Consider the following 15,447-nt stretch of genomic DNA (forward strand, 5'->3'; position numbering starts at 1 on the left):
AAAAAAAAAAAAAAAAAAAAAAAAAAAAAAGGATGTTTGTAATATTTCAGGTTGCATGATTTTTTTGGCTGTTTAAGATTTTAGATTACTTTTGAAATTAAGGAAACTGATTTCTATTCCTATTTTGCTAAGAAATATTCTTTGTCTTTTAAATCAATGGGTGTTAAAATTTAACACTTTTTTCTGCATAATTTTAGGTTATCACTCTTTTCCTTTATAATGTTGAATGTTCATCCATTTAAATAATTTCCAATAAATGTTAGTGAAAGTATAGTTGTTTCAGTGTTGTCTTTTTCTTTTTAAAATTTATTTAGCAGTGCTGAGGATTGAATCCAGGGCCTTGTGCATGCTATCATTAAGCTACCTCCAGCTTTCAATATATTATGTTTATTAAAAAGTTGGATTTGATTTGGTATATTATTTTATAGAGAGTTTTTGCATCTTTAACCATACATTGTATTAGCCCCCAATTTTTCTTCCCAATACTGTATTTGTTTGATTTTGGTTATATAAACATCATACAGTAATTCAGAGAATACTCCTTATTCTTCTATTCCATTCTCGTGTACCTTACAGAGGTAAATAGTGATGCTGTAGTTAAGAATTGGAACTCTGGAACAAGACTGCTTGAGTTTGGATCTTTATTTCCCCATATTTTAATGGTGTAACCTTGTAGGAGGTACTCTTTAAATGAAGTAATACCTGTAAAACACTTAGAATAGCCCTGCCCTAGAGTAATCACCCAGTTAATGTTATGAAATTTTGTTCTAATATAATAATAGTATGAGATACAGATTATTTGTTCTTTGAAGGATTTAAAGAAATTTCCTGTGAATTGAACTTGGTGTCAGTGTATTTTGATGGGAATAGAGGAAAAGACAGATTTTTAAACTACTGATGAAAGTTCTTATTAAAAATATAAATCTGTTATATGTTTCTAGAATATTGTCTGGTTTAATCTAAGCTTTAAATTTTTGTTAGCAAAAAGTTGTTTACAATATTTTATGGCTTTTAAAATGTCAATTGTATCTGTAAATCTTTTTGTTCCTTTTAGACTTATTTATAGTCCCTAGAAACATTATTAATTCATAATTTATTTGATTTTATTTTTTTACTCCTGAAAAAAACTGTTGGTTTTCTTGATATTCTCCATCTATTTCCACTCTTAACTTTTCTTTCTTTCTTGGAGTTTCTGTTTATTCATCTTAATATTTATATACTTTAGCTCATGAATTTTTAGTCTTCTTTTTTCCCCTAATATATGATTCTAAGGCTATCATGTTCCTGCTAAGACTCCCTGAGCCACATCCACAAATTGTGATATGTATTATTTGATTATCATCTAGATTTAAAAGGTTTCTAATTTCTAATGTGACCTTCCTTGAAATGTGAATCATTGGAAAGTATGTGTTTTGGTTTCTAAATGTATTTATGTTTTGTTTGGTAATTTTTTTTTTGATAAAAACACCTTTATTTATTGATTTCTAGTTGCCAATGTGGTTAGAGAATGGTGCCCTGAAATTTGCTTTGTGACTTAGTATTAGATGTTTTTGTATATATCTCAGAAATCTTGTTTTATGGTTTCTGTTTCTCATACCTCTTTTTAGCTTCTCTATTATCCTCCCAAACAATTAAGGACCTTTAAATGCTTTCATTTTTGTGTAAACTTCTCTTCTCACCTTATATGTTCATATTATGTAGTATTTTGTTTTGTGTGTAATATCCTTCAACACAGTTATGGTTTGTTGTTGCTTCAGTCATTGTTCAGATATATGTATGTGCTTATTCCTGTTAGTCATTACATTTTGCTTTTTGCTCCCCCCACTTCTTGAAAATACATCCTTTATCAAATTTCTTTAATTGACCTAGAGTGCTAAATACTCTTTGGTCTTTGCCAGAAAATGCCTTGAGAGAGTAATAGTTTGATTAGATATTGAATTCTAGAATAACAGTTTGACTATATTTACCAGAGTATCTTAAAATTATCATTATAGTGGTTGAGAAGTTTGTAGTCAGTCAAGCTGTTCTAATTTCTTTTTTAAGTACTTTGTTACTTTTCTCTGATTTCTGGAAAAATGTTTCATTGTCTTTTCTGTTTTGTGGTTTCACTACAAGCTGATCAAGTGTGGATATTTTTTAAAGTTTTCTCTTTTTTGCTAGTATTTGATATGTTTCTTGAATCTGAAGATACATGTCTTTTGTCACCTCTGAAAAAAATTATTAGGCATCATCTTTGAACAGTTTTTTTCTTTAGGCACTCCTTCTAGAGTATTAACTATTTAGAAATTTGTCTAATATTAGCCTGTTACTTACATGTTGTATCTTTACTTTATTTTTGGTATCTGTTAACTTGTCTTTTTATAGTCTTTATCTAGCTATGCTGCATTCAGAGAAGTTTCCTTAGATTTCTCTTCTAGATTACCAACCTTTCTTCAGCTTTGTTTAATCTATCTTTCATTCTTAAGTACAGTGATTGTGTTTTTCATTTCTCTTAGTTTGTCATTTATCAAATCTCTCTTTTAATGCTTGATTCTTGTCTCATCGAAATTTACTATTTGGGGGATGATTTAAAATTCTTATATTTTTAGTTTTTATTTGATAATCCTATTATGTATTGTTCTTGATTAATTATTACAGCTTTTTGCATAGTAAGCTGCCTTCTCTATCCTGTTGTATAATTTTTTAACTGAGCTATTTCTAAGTTAAGACTTGCATTTTTTCCCCCATAAAACACTTTGTGAGATATTGGAGTACCCCTCAAAATGATTTTCTTTGCTTCTGGAAGTAGTTTTAAGGCTATCACCAAATCACTGTCAATTTTTACATTAACATTTTTAGGTTAGGATTTCACATATCCTCTGGTAGTCTTAACTTTTACTCCAAACTAATAGGACATACAGATCCAGATTATTAAATTTTTCACAGAACTCTTAAAATCCCTATATCTAGAGATGATATAGTGAAAAAAATTCCTTATTCATTGGTAATATTTTTTTTTCCTAACATACCGTTTCACTCAGGAATGTAGCCATACTAGGTACTCCCTTACAACTCTTAATTCCTTACCTTATGTGGACCCCAGTTCAATTTTCTGTCCCCATGTTAAGAAGCCCTAAACCCTTGGATTAACAAGACTGATAACCTCCCATCAATTGTAGCATCACTCAGAGACCTATTAGTCTCATTGTTTTGGCATCTGAGAATTTTCTTTTATTGCTTACAAGCTAGCTATGCATTTAAACAATTGCTAAATTTTGTGTAGTGTATTGAAATATTTCAAAGTATTTAAACTGTGTCTGTGTGGGGTGGGGCTCAAGATATTGTGGTCAGATTACCTTTGATTGCCATATTGCTAGAACCAGAAAGTATATTCTTGGGTTGGGATTGTGACTCAGCAGTGGAGCGCTCGCCCAGCACTGGCGGGACCTGGGTTCAATCTTCAGCACCACATAAAAATAAAGGCATTGTGTTGTGTCCATCTACACCTAAAAAATAAATATAAAAAAAGTAAAGTATTTCTTATTATTTTAGGTTGTGGATGAAGGAATTCCTTATTGAAAACAAAGTTTTTTTTTTCCTCTGTGATAAGAAATACATCACAAAGAAGTTTGTAAATATATGATCATCATATAAATTACTGTTTCTTTAGGTAATTCCAAAAATCCTTTAAAAAAATATTAAAACTCCTAGGTATGAATGGATGTCTGTCTTCATTAGGAATTAATAATGACTTGAAGGTGCCATAAAACATCCATATTTACATGTAAAGCAAAGCTTGTTACAAGGTCAAAATGTACCACTTTTTAATTTTTCATAAATTTTATGATACAACTGTAGTCATCCCTGTTTAGTACTCTTCAACAAGAGGAAAGACCCCAAGTATATGACTTAATTCCAAATGTTTGTGACTCTAATACAAGGATAATTCAAGACAAAAGAGAGCAATATATTTAAGAAATTTTTAGAAAAAGTTATTGAGTTGTAATAACCAATTTATAGATGTGACCAATTTACTAATTCTCATTTTTGTTATACTCATTAGTATATTACTTAGAATTTTCTTTACATAAACTATTTAACTCATTTTTTTTTTTTTGGAGTGGGGGAACCAGGGATTGAACTTGGGCATTTGACCACCGAGCCACATCCCCAGCCCTATTTTGTATTTTATTTAAAGATAGGGTCTCACTGAGTTGCTTAGCTCTTCACTTATGCTGAGGCTGGCTTTGAACTTGTGATCCTCCTGCCTTGGCCTCCATAGCCACTGGGAATATAGGCATGCACCATTGCTCCCAGCCTTAACTCATTCTTACTACTTCTTTATGCAGTATTTTTCATCTTTGTGGATAGTACTCATTTTTCCAAGCAATGGAGCGTGATTCCTTTCAGACTTTTCTGTCAGTCTTAACTGAATATTGCTTTTGTTGCATATTTCAAATAACCAGTGATTGCTGGGAAATCACTGCAGTACCTACCGAGAATTGTAGAATTTAGTTATCTGTATAACATTGAACACAGTTTTGTTTTTTTTTTTAACTACTCACAAGACATGGTTTCTTTGGCAAAGTGAGAATATTGGACTAAAGATTTGCAAGATCTTTCATGCTTGAATCTATGAGTCATAAATTATAGGTGAAATAAATGCTAATGTTTGTGAAATTATAAATATTTTCATGTTATGTCATTTGTGTTTAGAAAAAGCCTTGCATAGTATTAAGGAAGGTAGTAAAAATTTAAAAATGTTTTTTTAAATTTTACCTTATTTTTCCGTCAGGCTATTTCTGTGATTATTTCTGATTCATCCATTGATTTATTCATTAAGTGTCCCTTTTTCCTTAGTACTGGGCTAGGTGTTATGATACAGTGTTGCATACGAAACACCATTATTGCCTTCCTGGAATTTATAGTGTAGTGGAGGACAGATGAGAGCCATGCACTGAGATGAGTTATGCGATGGATAACTATGCCATGGCTCCTCCTTCTTGAGGGAGAATTATAGGGCAGACCTTGATCTCAAAATTGAAGGGGCTGAAGGAACTGCCATTTAAGCAAATACCTAGGATGGGAGGACAAGGGAGAGTTGGGAAAAGGAGTCCTGGAAGCAAGAAAATATGATACTTCTAAGGAGCCAAGTATACTGATCCCACTGTTCCTATAACAAAAGAGAGGGACACTAACTTCAAAATAGAAGCTAGTTAGAGCAATCTAATCCATAGTAAAGAGTTTGGTTTTTTAAGGTGTTACATAGTAGAATGTCATTTTCCTTTTCCTTTTTAGAGTGATCACACAGGTTCAGTGCAGAGGAAACATTGGAGGGAAAAGATCAGTTAGGAGGCGGATAGAATAGTCCAGTATAGTCCATCAGCATGGAAATGTAGGGGAGGGGACAGATCTGTGAGATGCTGAAGAGGTAGAATTAGACACTTGAAAGTTAACTTGACATGGATTATAATGGAGGAAGAAGGGTCAAAAATATATAGTCAAAAATATAGTTTACAGTAGAGATAACCGGTTAGGTGGTAGTGTTATTTACTGGACATGGGACACAGAAGATGAAGTGAGTTTGGAGAGGCATATGTTGAATTCAGCTGGATATCTGTGGGATATCCAAGTGTCTGGTAGGCAGTTGGAGATGAGTCTGTAAGTTCAGGAGAAAGACTGAACCTGGAGTGACAGATCTGGCCTAAGACTACAAATGAGAATTGAAATCATAAGAGTTACATTAAAACTTCGTATGTTTATGTTCACTTCTGTTTAATTTTTAGACCTATTTTCATTTTTGTTCCTTTTATTATTTTTTAACTTTATTAATATAGATGGTAGAGAATGGTATGATTATATAATTACTTACTTCAATAAAGAAAGATTAAACAGTGAAATATCAGTGACATCAATTCTCTTGTGTATCTGTAGGGACCATAAAGAGAGATTGGATGTTAAGAGTGTTCTTGTTTATCTGTTCTTCAGGGACCATGGCTAAACCTGTTGGGTCACTAGCCAGAAGCAGTAGTTTGTGTCGCTCGCGTCGCAGCATCGTGCCCTCCTCGCCACAGTCTCAGCGAGCTCAGCTTCCTCCACATGCTGCCCTCGCCTCACACCCTCGGCATTCCCACCAGCCCCAGCACACCCAGCACTCATTGCCTTCCCCTGATCCAGATATCCTCTCAGTGTCAAGTTGCCCTGCGCTTTATCGGAATGAAGAGGAAGAAGAGGCCATTTACTTCACTGCTGAGAAGCAATGGTATTGGCAATGGGTAGATTGCAGCACATACTGCCTCTGGGCAGAATAGGGATGGGGTTGGGGGTGGGGAGTGGTGCATTCTGTTTGTGCTGTTGCATAGCAAGTTACCATACACTGTGGCTTCAAACAACACCCATTTGTGCACACTCAGCCGGCAAGTCAGAAGTGCAAGCCTGGTGCGACTGCATTTTCTGTTTAGGGTGCCACAAGGCTAAAATCAACTGTTGGCAGGGCTGTGTTCTCATTTGGAAATCAGGGTCCCCTTCAAAGCTCATGTACTTGGGTAGAATTCAATTCCTTTAGATCATAGGACTGAAGTCCTCTTCCTGTGCTGATCTCAGCAAGGGGCCAAGACCAGTGGCTAGTGAAGTGGGGCTACTCTCAGGCCCTAAGGGCTGCCCTCCATTCCTTGACTGTGACTTCCATCTTCAAAGACAGTTACAGCGATTTCCCTTTTGTAAACTCATTTGTTTGAATCTCTAACTTACTCCATCTCTGATTTCAAGACTCAAATTTACTTAGCTAGAATATAATCTCTCTGTATTAAGAGCCACTTGTTTGAGGCCTTAATTTCATCTGTAAAATCCCTTTACCACAGCATTTACATTTGTGTTTATTTGAATAACTAGGAGAAGGTGTGTGTACATCAGGAACTGGGAATTTGGAAGCCATCTCAGAATTCTGCCTCCTGTGGAGATGTAGGTAGATACTCCATCACTGCAATTTATTCTTAAAGAATAATTCAGAGTTTGTATCCCCATTGCAATTGGAGAGTTCAGTGCAACTTCTCTTGGTTAGCACTTCACTCTTAGCCTTTTGTATATCTTTGCAGTGTAACTATAGTTTCCAACAGGATGTCTGTACTGACTGAACTGTATGGCTTTTGTGTGGCTTCTGAAAATTGGTAGGAAAACTCTAGAGCTGTACTGTCCAGTAGGATTTCTTGCATTGATAAAAATGTTCGGTCCTTATTTTAGATAGCAATGTCAAAAATTCACAGCTAGATCATAAATGTAAGAAAAATTTGATCCAAAAAATATTTCTTCCTCTTTATTTTTAGACTCTAAACTGTTGAATCTCCAGAATCCCTATAAAATAATAATATAGTTAATATTTGCTGATCTTTTATGTTCTATATATTATGTACATATGTACTCTTTTAAACCTTACCTTAGGTTATCTTTTCATACATGTGCTAAATTTAAATGAATTTAACTATATTTCACTCTGGGGGAAAAATAAATAGAAAAATAAAATAAATGGGGACTGGGGCATAGCTCAGTGGTAAAGTTCTTGCCTAGTATGCATGAGGCCCTGGGTTTGATCCTCAGTACTGCTAAAAATAAAAATAAAAATAAAAAAAAATTAAAGCTGTTAAAAATATAAATAGTACACATGATTAAGTTCAACTTTCAAAGAAAATATGCTGTAGAAAGAATGTAAATTTTAAGCTGTATTATTCCTACACTCTTAAGTTTGACTATGTGGGAGAAGCAACAGTACATTAGATTATTATTTGTTTTGGAATTCAAATATTAGGATGAGAAATGACATTAGAAATCAATCATATTTTCTTCCTTGAACATAGAAAATTGAGACCTAGAGAAACTAGGTGATATTTACCCAAGGTTTTATGGTTGTAAGGGCAGGACCAGTATGGGAATCCAGGTGTCCTAACTTAGATCAGTATTCTCTTCACTTATTATTTAGAGACTAGTTTTTGGAATATTTTTAACCTAGCTTAGAATTTCACACATAAAGCAGAAAAGAAAGTAAATTTATAAGATTGTAAATAAATCAGCTTTTAACTTTGGTAGCTGAACAGCTTCAGGGACTAGTGAGTTCAATTAATGGGCATTCACTCCATAAAGGTGCTTCATGGAAATGTTCCTACTAATGATTTATTTCTGAGAGTAGTCCTTTCTTCATATTTCAACTGCCTGATGCTTTCTGTAGTACTACTCATTATCAAATTGTTGAAGCGCTTGAAAATCATGCAGCATATGTAGACGTGTTATATGAAAGTGTTATTTAAGTCTTTATTAGCCCAGGGGATTTTGAACCTTCTGGGAGCTTATAGTAAAAATAATCTTTCTATATATGTAGGAATAAAGTAATTGGACATGAGCAAATAAATTCAGCAATATAATGTATATCTAAAATGGTATTAACAGAAAATACTTGTCAAAACTAAATGCCAGAGTAAACATGAATGTAAATATTATGCAAAGTGATAGTAATTATAGACCATCCAAAGACAGAGAGTGTTCATTCATTCATTCATTCTATAAATATGAATTTATTCCGTGCTATGTGCAGCACACTGGTTAATAACTTAAGTTGCCAAAGCAAGTGAGATGATCCTGGCTTACTTCAGCTGTAGATCATAATCATAAAGGCTCTTGCCTTTCTGTCCTGTCCTTGTCTCGCTTTATTTCTTTGACCAGTTACTTTTTACCTAGACTTTACCTTTCATTTTATAAGCATTTTTTTTTTTCATGAAGTGAACAGTATTCAGATTGGGCTCAATGCATTCCAAAAGTAAATAAGACATGGCTCCTGATTTTCAAGATCTCATTCTATGCATTCGTCAATCCATCTGTTCATTTGTTCAATGTATTTGTATTCATTACTCACTGTGAGCTGGCCACTATTCCAGTGCAGAGATTACAGAAGTTAAGAAGACCACCCCTCCTTATATTTCCTTTCTTCTGGGTATACTGACTATAAACTGGTTAATATAAAATATCTGTTACTGGTACATGCTAGGATGGTAAAAATATGTGAAAGAAAAAAGAAGGCTGCTTCACATAGGGTACCTAGGGGAGTCGTCTCTGGGGAGAGAGTAGTAACCCATATGACTTGGAGAAGTAAGCCATGTGGAGATAGACAGATGATACCAGGCAGAAACAAATACAAAGCTGTGGAGATGTCCCAAGATGGGCATATTGGAAGAATAAGAAAGGGTGGGGTGGAGTGAGGTAGAGGAAGGGCATGTGACTGGAAAGAACCGGGGGCAGATGTAAAGGGACTCATAGGCTTAGACAAGACTTTTAAAATTTGTGAATATGCTTAGTATACAACCCGAAAAAAAAAAATAAAGAGAAAGAAAAAAAAAAAAGAAAAAAAAAAGAAAATTTTACTCTGAGAGAGAAAGCATTGGAAAGCCTTGAACAAGTGAAGAGTGTGCTAACTTGAGTTTTGAAAAACCACTTTAATGGCTTATAAAGAAGTAACAGAGGGAAGAACAAGCATGGAAGCAGAGAGACCAATTAGGAATCTGTTGTAATCATTTAGGTGAGTTCATGATGGTTTTGGAAGATGGATGGCAGCAGAGGGGCTAATAAGGAGCAGTGAATTTGAAGGAATGATGGCTGCTGGGCTATGAACTTTAGTTTTCTATTTCTTTTTCCCTTGTGGAGAAAGGTTGGGGAGACATGCACAAAGGAATTAATCTTTGAGAATTTATTGAATATCTGCTTTAAAAAAGAAAAAAAACTATAGAATTGCCTTTCACCCCTATCCATCCCACTTCGCCACATCTCAACTCCTCGTCCTCCTCTTAGATCATAGAAATTACATATTTGTATAGTATATTCCTTTACCTCCTTAGGGAGCTATTATTTCATCAAGTTAAGATTAAAAAATTAAGAGACTAAAGCAGTGACTAAAATTCCATTTTTTTCATATATAAGTACCAATTCTGTGGTTCAGAAAGAAAAGTACTGAAAAAAAACCAGAAATTTTTATGTTAAAAAATTATATGATGGGCTGGAGCCAAAGCTCAGTGATAGAGCACTTGCCTAGCATGTGTGAGGCACTGGGTTTGGTCCTCAGCACTACATAAAAATAAATAAAATAAAGTTCCATTGACAACTAAAAAAATAAAAAAAAAATGATGATATCTTAAAATTTTCATTTCTCTGACAATTGTAAAAGGCATAGCTTATGTTATAAAGTTTCTTAGGTTGTAAGGTTTATGTGAAAAACAAAACATAACTCCTGAGTTTTAATAACCTGTGTTATTATATAAAGTTTAATTTTCTAATTTTTTAGAAATCTATATAGAATTGTAGCATTTCTTCTATTAAATTTTGAAAGAGAATTAATGAAAGTCATTTTTGTTAGAATGCCTGCTGGGACTCTGAACAATATGCTCATTTAAACTTTTTACTGCTATCTCATTCAGGGAAGTGCCAGACACAGCTTCTGAGTGTGACTCCTTAAACTCTTCCATTGGAAGGAAACAGTCTCCTCCTTCAAGCCTTGAGATATATCAAACATTGTCTCCTCGAAAGATATCAAGAGATGAGCTCTCCCTAGAGGATTCCTCCAGAGGAGATTCACCCATAACTGCAGATCTTTCCCGGGGCTCTCCCGACTGTGTAGGTCTGACAGAAACAAAGAGTATGATCTTCAGTCCTGCAAGCAAAGTATACAATGGCATCTTAGAGAAATCCTGTAGCATGAACCAGCTTTCTAGTGGCATCCCAGTGCCCAAACCTCGCCACACATCATGTTCTTCTGCTGGCAACGACAGTAAACCAGTTCAGGAAGCCCCAAATGTTACTAGGATAAGCAGCATCCCACATGACCTGTGTCATAATGGAGAGAAAAGCAAAAAGCCATCAAAAATCAAAAGCCTTTTTAAGAAGAAATCCAAGTGACCTGGCTGACTTGATGGAATTCTGTCCAGTGGCATCTGTAAACTTCTCCTATCCTCACTCCCTGCTTTTTGTTTTAATTTTAGGAATGTAACTCCATTGGGGCTTTCCAGACAGGATGCCATAGTGGAACGTCCTTAAGGGCAACTGTCTACTGTCTGCTTATTTAAGTTGACTATATAATCAATTCGTCAAGCCAGTTATTACTGAAAAATCTTAAGAGATGAGACAGTTTACAGTCATTTCTGCCTATTTATTTCTGCTTTGTTGTTAGTGATATGTATACAACATTTTGTTGAAAGCCACTATGGACTTACAAGCTTTAATGGACTAGTAAGCCAGCATGGGCTTGCAAAAATTTCTTGTTTACCAGAGCATCTTCTTATCTTTCCACAGAGCTATTTACATCATGGACTAAATAACTTAAAAGACATAAAACTAATTGCACTACTCTTTTCCAGACTGGAAAAAAAAAATGTCTGCAAGTGAAACTGTATAGAGTTTATAAAATGACTATGGATAGGGGACTGTTTTCACTTTTAGATCAAAATGGGTTTTTAAGTAGAAACTAGAGTTTCTAATTGACTTGATTTCTGGAAATGAAAACCCACGCTTTTATTATGGGACGCTTCTTTAAATGCATTTATTATTATAAAGTTTCAAGTCCTGCTGTAAAGATCATGTTGTTTTGTTTTCCCCAGGGCTTTCACTGTGATTTACTGCATTGCAGGCTGTATGATAAAATAGAAATAATTTAAAGAGAGAAGGCTCTTGATTCCTTATGCAAGTAAAAGAGTTGAAACTTGATTGAAGGACTTAAAACATTCACAAGCTTAAACTGATGTCGGGATGTGGGGGTTCCGGCACTTGTTTACAGACTTTGAATAACGACAAAGGATTTATGGCTTGTGAAAAATTTGTACTGTGGAAAAGATAATAAATTGGAGACATTATTGTGTGGGATTGTGTTGATCTTTGTTGATAACACTCCTCAAAAAACATTATCTGTTTTCTGGAGAGCTTTGTAAGCTGTCTTGTTGCTTAATTGCAATTTAAGAAATAGTGATGTTTGGAAGTAAGTTGTCAACAAATGTCTTTCTATTTTATATTGTTTGTCATATTTTTATGTAGTTTGAAATGTTTAAATGTTCTAATATCAAGATTAACAAATATAAATTTATGGTGCATTTAGATTGTGTTGTATTAATTTGTAAAGTTCGGTGTTTATTAAATCAGTAGATTGTTATAGGCTAGCTTTATTGTGAGAAATGTCTCATACAGCAACAGAGAACATTAACATTTGGGTTTCTGCTTATTACATCTTAAAAAATTAGTCAAAAATGATCGGGTTAATGCAATGTGGAGGGTGTTTGGGTGAGCAATTCAATAAGTATTAGCTAGAGTAGTTTTTCAGCGTTATAGCTAACATACATAATGTTTAGCCCAGTGCTGTTTAGGTGAAGATGCTGATTGATAAGCAAGAGGTTTCTTTGACATTTGCCCCAAAGAAATGCTTTAATTACTAAGAATGTGAAGAATTTCAGGAAATCTCCTATAAACTGGGATTGTTTGTTTTCCTTGGTCCTATTGTCAAAAACTGTTAATTAAGGTCTTAAATGATGTTTACATAGGCTGATACTTACATTTTTAACAGACCAAGTCCTGTTAAGGGCAGAAATTGATTGAAATGAATTCATGATTTTTACTAATAATAAGGTTAAGTAATCTGAAAGGTAGAGTTTAGGAACTCAGATCTAAAGTTGTTTAAGAAGGGGAAAAATTGTACATAAGTAATTTAAAAGTGTCCTGGAAAGTTTATTTAGAGAAGAAATACCTTTTTTTTTTTCCTTATAAAACAGAAGGAGTTCTTCCCTTTGAAACTTGCAGAAGGAATGGGAACTTTGTAGTCTGATGATGGGGAGATCAAAGCCACTGGAGCCTGGAGTGAAGCTGGGAGAAGAGCTGCCACCCAGGGCTCTGCCTTTCCAGGCTGGAGCGGTGCCCTGGGTCAGGCTGCCCTTCTGCTTAGGCCTCAGGGAGTCCTTGTTTAAGTGCTGCTTTTCATACACTTGTTGATAAACAGATTCAGTCAAGGGGTATTTACTGCTTTGTGGTGTTTGTAATATTTATTTTGCATTAATACAATACTCTATATTTGTAAACTTAACAGAAAATAATTGAGCTTTGGAAATTCACAATAATTTTTGTATTATTTATATGTGAAAAGTTGGGCATTTCTATAAATTTTTAACATTACCCACTTGTTGCCTTATTTTAACCTTTCAAAATTATGGTGTTTTCCTGGTTTGAAAAGTAATACCTTCCATACTATTAAAAAAAAAAAAAAAAACACTTCAGTGATAGAAAAGTATAAAGAAGAGAATAACAGCAAGCAGACCAAATTCTTCTACCTAAAATAACATTTTTTAGTATTTTGGTATGTTTTCTGTTATTTCACATAATTGAAATCATACTATACATTTACTATAGCTATGCTTTTTCACTTAATAAAAAATTTCTCCAACATCATTAACAACTCTTCATGAACAACATTTTAATGACTGCATGATAATCTGCCATTGTATGGATTTGCCGTACTCTTTTTTTTTAATACCTTTATTTTACTTATTTATTTTTATGTGGTGCTGAGGATCAAACTCAGGGCCTCACATGTGCTTGACGATCACTCTACCGCTGAGCCAAAACCCCAGCCCATGCCATACTCTTTTTTTAACATTTGTCTGCCATGAAACATTACGCCATTACCAAATTTATGTGAAGTATTAACATTTAATGTTTATTGAGCACTCTTTGCAGGCAGTATTTGAAACTCCAATATGTATTCTGATTTAATCTTTACACCAACCCTGTAAGGTAGGTATTTTTTAAAATATTTTTAAATCATCATTTTACTGATGCAAACATTCCACAGAATGAATAATTTGCTGACGGTCACATATCTAGTAAGTGGTAGAGCTGAATGCTTACCTCCTAAGTCATACTGCATACATTCCAATGAATATGTTGATTTCTTAGGATATCTTTAAAAAGAAATATGTAGAAAAGTATAAAGATAACTTTAGTTCATATGTTTATATATATGTACTTCTGTATGCACACACACAACAGACAGTTTGATGGATAGAGGAGGTAGGAGCTGGGCACACACACACAACGTCTCACATGCATATGTCGGGTGTAACAAGTTTTAGGGTTTCTTATCCACATAGCTATGTGAATATCCATTTCCCACAATACAAGGGTGTATAAATACTCTTTTCCACACCATCATTTGGTTAAAACTTTGCTAATCCAATAGGTAAATAATGTCTAGTGAGGTTGGAAATTTTTTAAATGGTTTATTAGCTTTGTATATGTTTCATTTCAATGACTTGTCCATGTTTTTTGCCCATTAAGTTCTTGGGGGTCCTAGTGTATTCCTAAATCTTGTGTACAATCTTTCATATATAGTTGTTGTGTTCTTCATTTACCATCTAAGTTAGTGATTTTTTTATTGTGTATGCATTTTTCATACTTGTTTAAAAATAAGTGAAAGCAAAATTAGGTTTAATTTAGGTTTATTGATTTCTGCTTTTAGGTCTTGAAGAGTTTCATCTTGTTTACATGGACAAGGTGGATTTTTCCCAAAAAATTATATGTAGGACACAATACAGGTTCTTCTTAATCCATTCAAAAATGTTTAATAGTCTATTATGTACAGAGTGTTGTAATAAGCTCTGAAAGTTTACAGGTAATGTGGTAGGCAGGTGCTTACTTTAAAGGAGCTTGGTATCTAATAAGGGACACAGATACTTTTATGTGGTAGAAATGTAAAATGAATGTTGGAAGCTGGGGGTTCATGGAGAGAGAGATTATATAGGTAAAAAGTATTTATTAAAGGTAATTTAACTTAATGGTGCTCTTTTATTGAGGACATGGAAAGCTTGGCCATGGTAGGAACAAAGGACTGAAAGCAAGTTCATTTTAGGGCTTCTTCTGATTAGTAGTATGGTTTCAGCAAGTGAGCTTGCAGTTACTAGTTTCAGCAAACTGTGCCATAATAGCAATTTAGGCATTATTTGGGGGTAAGTTGTTTGCCAAAAACACAGAATCTGAGCAATCCCATAGAAGCCTGGACTGTTGACGAGTGAACACTGTTGCCTTGCCACTTCCCCAGGCCTCACACAGGGCAGTCTTTGTTGAAAGACACTTATCTGGGCAGGCTTGAGTCTTATCTTGAATCAATTGATGTCAAGTGGGCTTCAGGCCATGTTGTAGGATTTCACCTGAGTCCCAAGAGTTCCTGGCAAGTCTCTCAAGTGGCTCTGAAAGGGTTCTCTCTGTGCCCATGTTTGTTTGTAGGCCCAGACAGAAAATAGAGAGAGGCCTCCATCCAGATCTTGATGTATTAACGGTGTGCTGGGATTGAGACAAAGTCCTAAGTTAGAGTTCCGACTGCCAGATCTCCCAGCATTCTCGTGATCCAGTTTTTACTGAGTCTGCTGCAATGTTCATCAGCCTCCAGAAGTGGGGGCGGGGGGC

The 15,447-nt window shown here is 34.5% G+C and overlaps 1 protein-coding gene across 8 annotated transcripts in view; it reads left to right on the plus strand.

Moving 5' to 3' along the window:
• Stim2 (stromal interaction molecule 2) overlaps window positions 1-12,096 on the plus strand; it is a 161,857-nt gene extending 149,761 nt beyond the window's left edge. For 5 of the 8 annotated variants that reach the window (XM_048784300.1, XM_048784301.1, XM_048784304.1 and 2 more), the window contains 3 exons: window positions 5,968-6,241; window positions 6,871-6,939; window positions 10,431-12,096. In XM_048784300.1, the coding sequence (XP_048640257.1) occupies window positions 5,968-6,241; window positions 6,871-6,939; window positions 10,431-10,908 (821 nt within the window). In that variant the 3' untranslated portion in view covers window positions 10,909-12,096. Of the gene's footprint in view, window positions 1-5,967; window positions 6,242-6,870; window positions 6,944-10,430 lie in introns of all 8 variants that reach the window. The other 3 variants (XM_048784302.1, XM_048784303.1, XM_048784307.1) reach the window with 2 other exon arrangements.
• Window positions 12,097-15,447: the final 3,351 nt, after the last annotated feature.

Source organism: Marmota marmota, unplaced genomic scaffold, assembly GCF_001458135.2.
Source record: "Marmota marmota marmota unplaced genomic scaffold, marMar, whole genome shotgun sequence".
In the NCBI taxonomy this organism is placed as follows: Eukaryota; Metazoa; Chordata; class Mammalia; order Rodentia; family Sciuridae; genus Marmota; species Marmota marmota.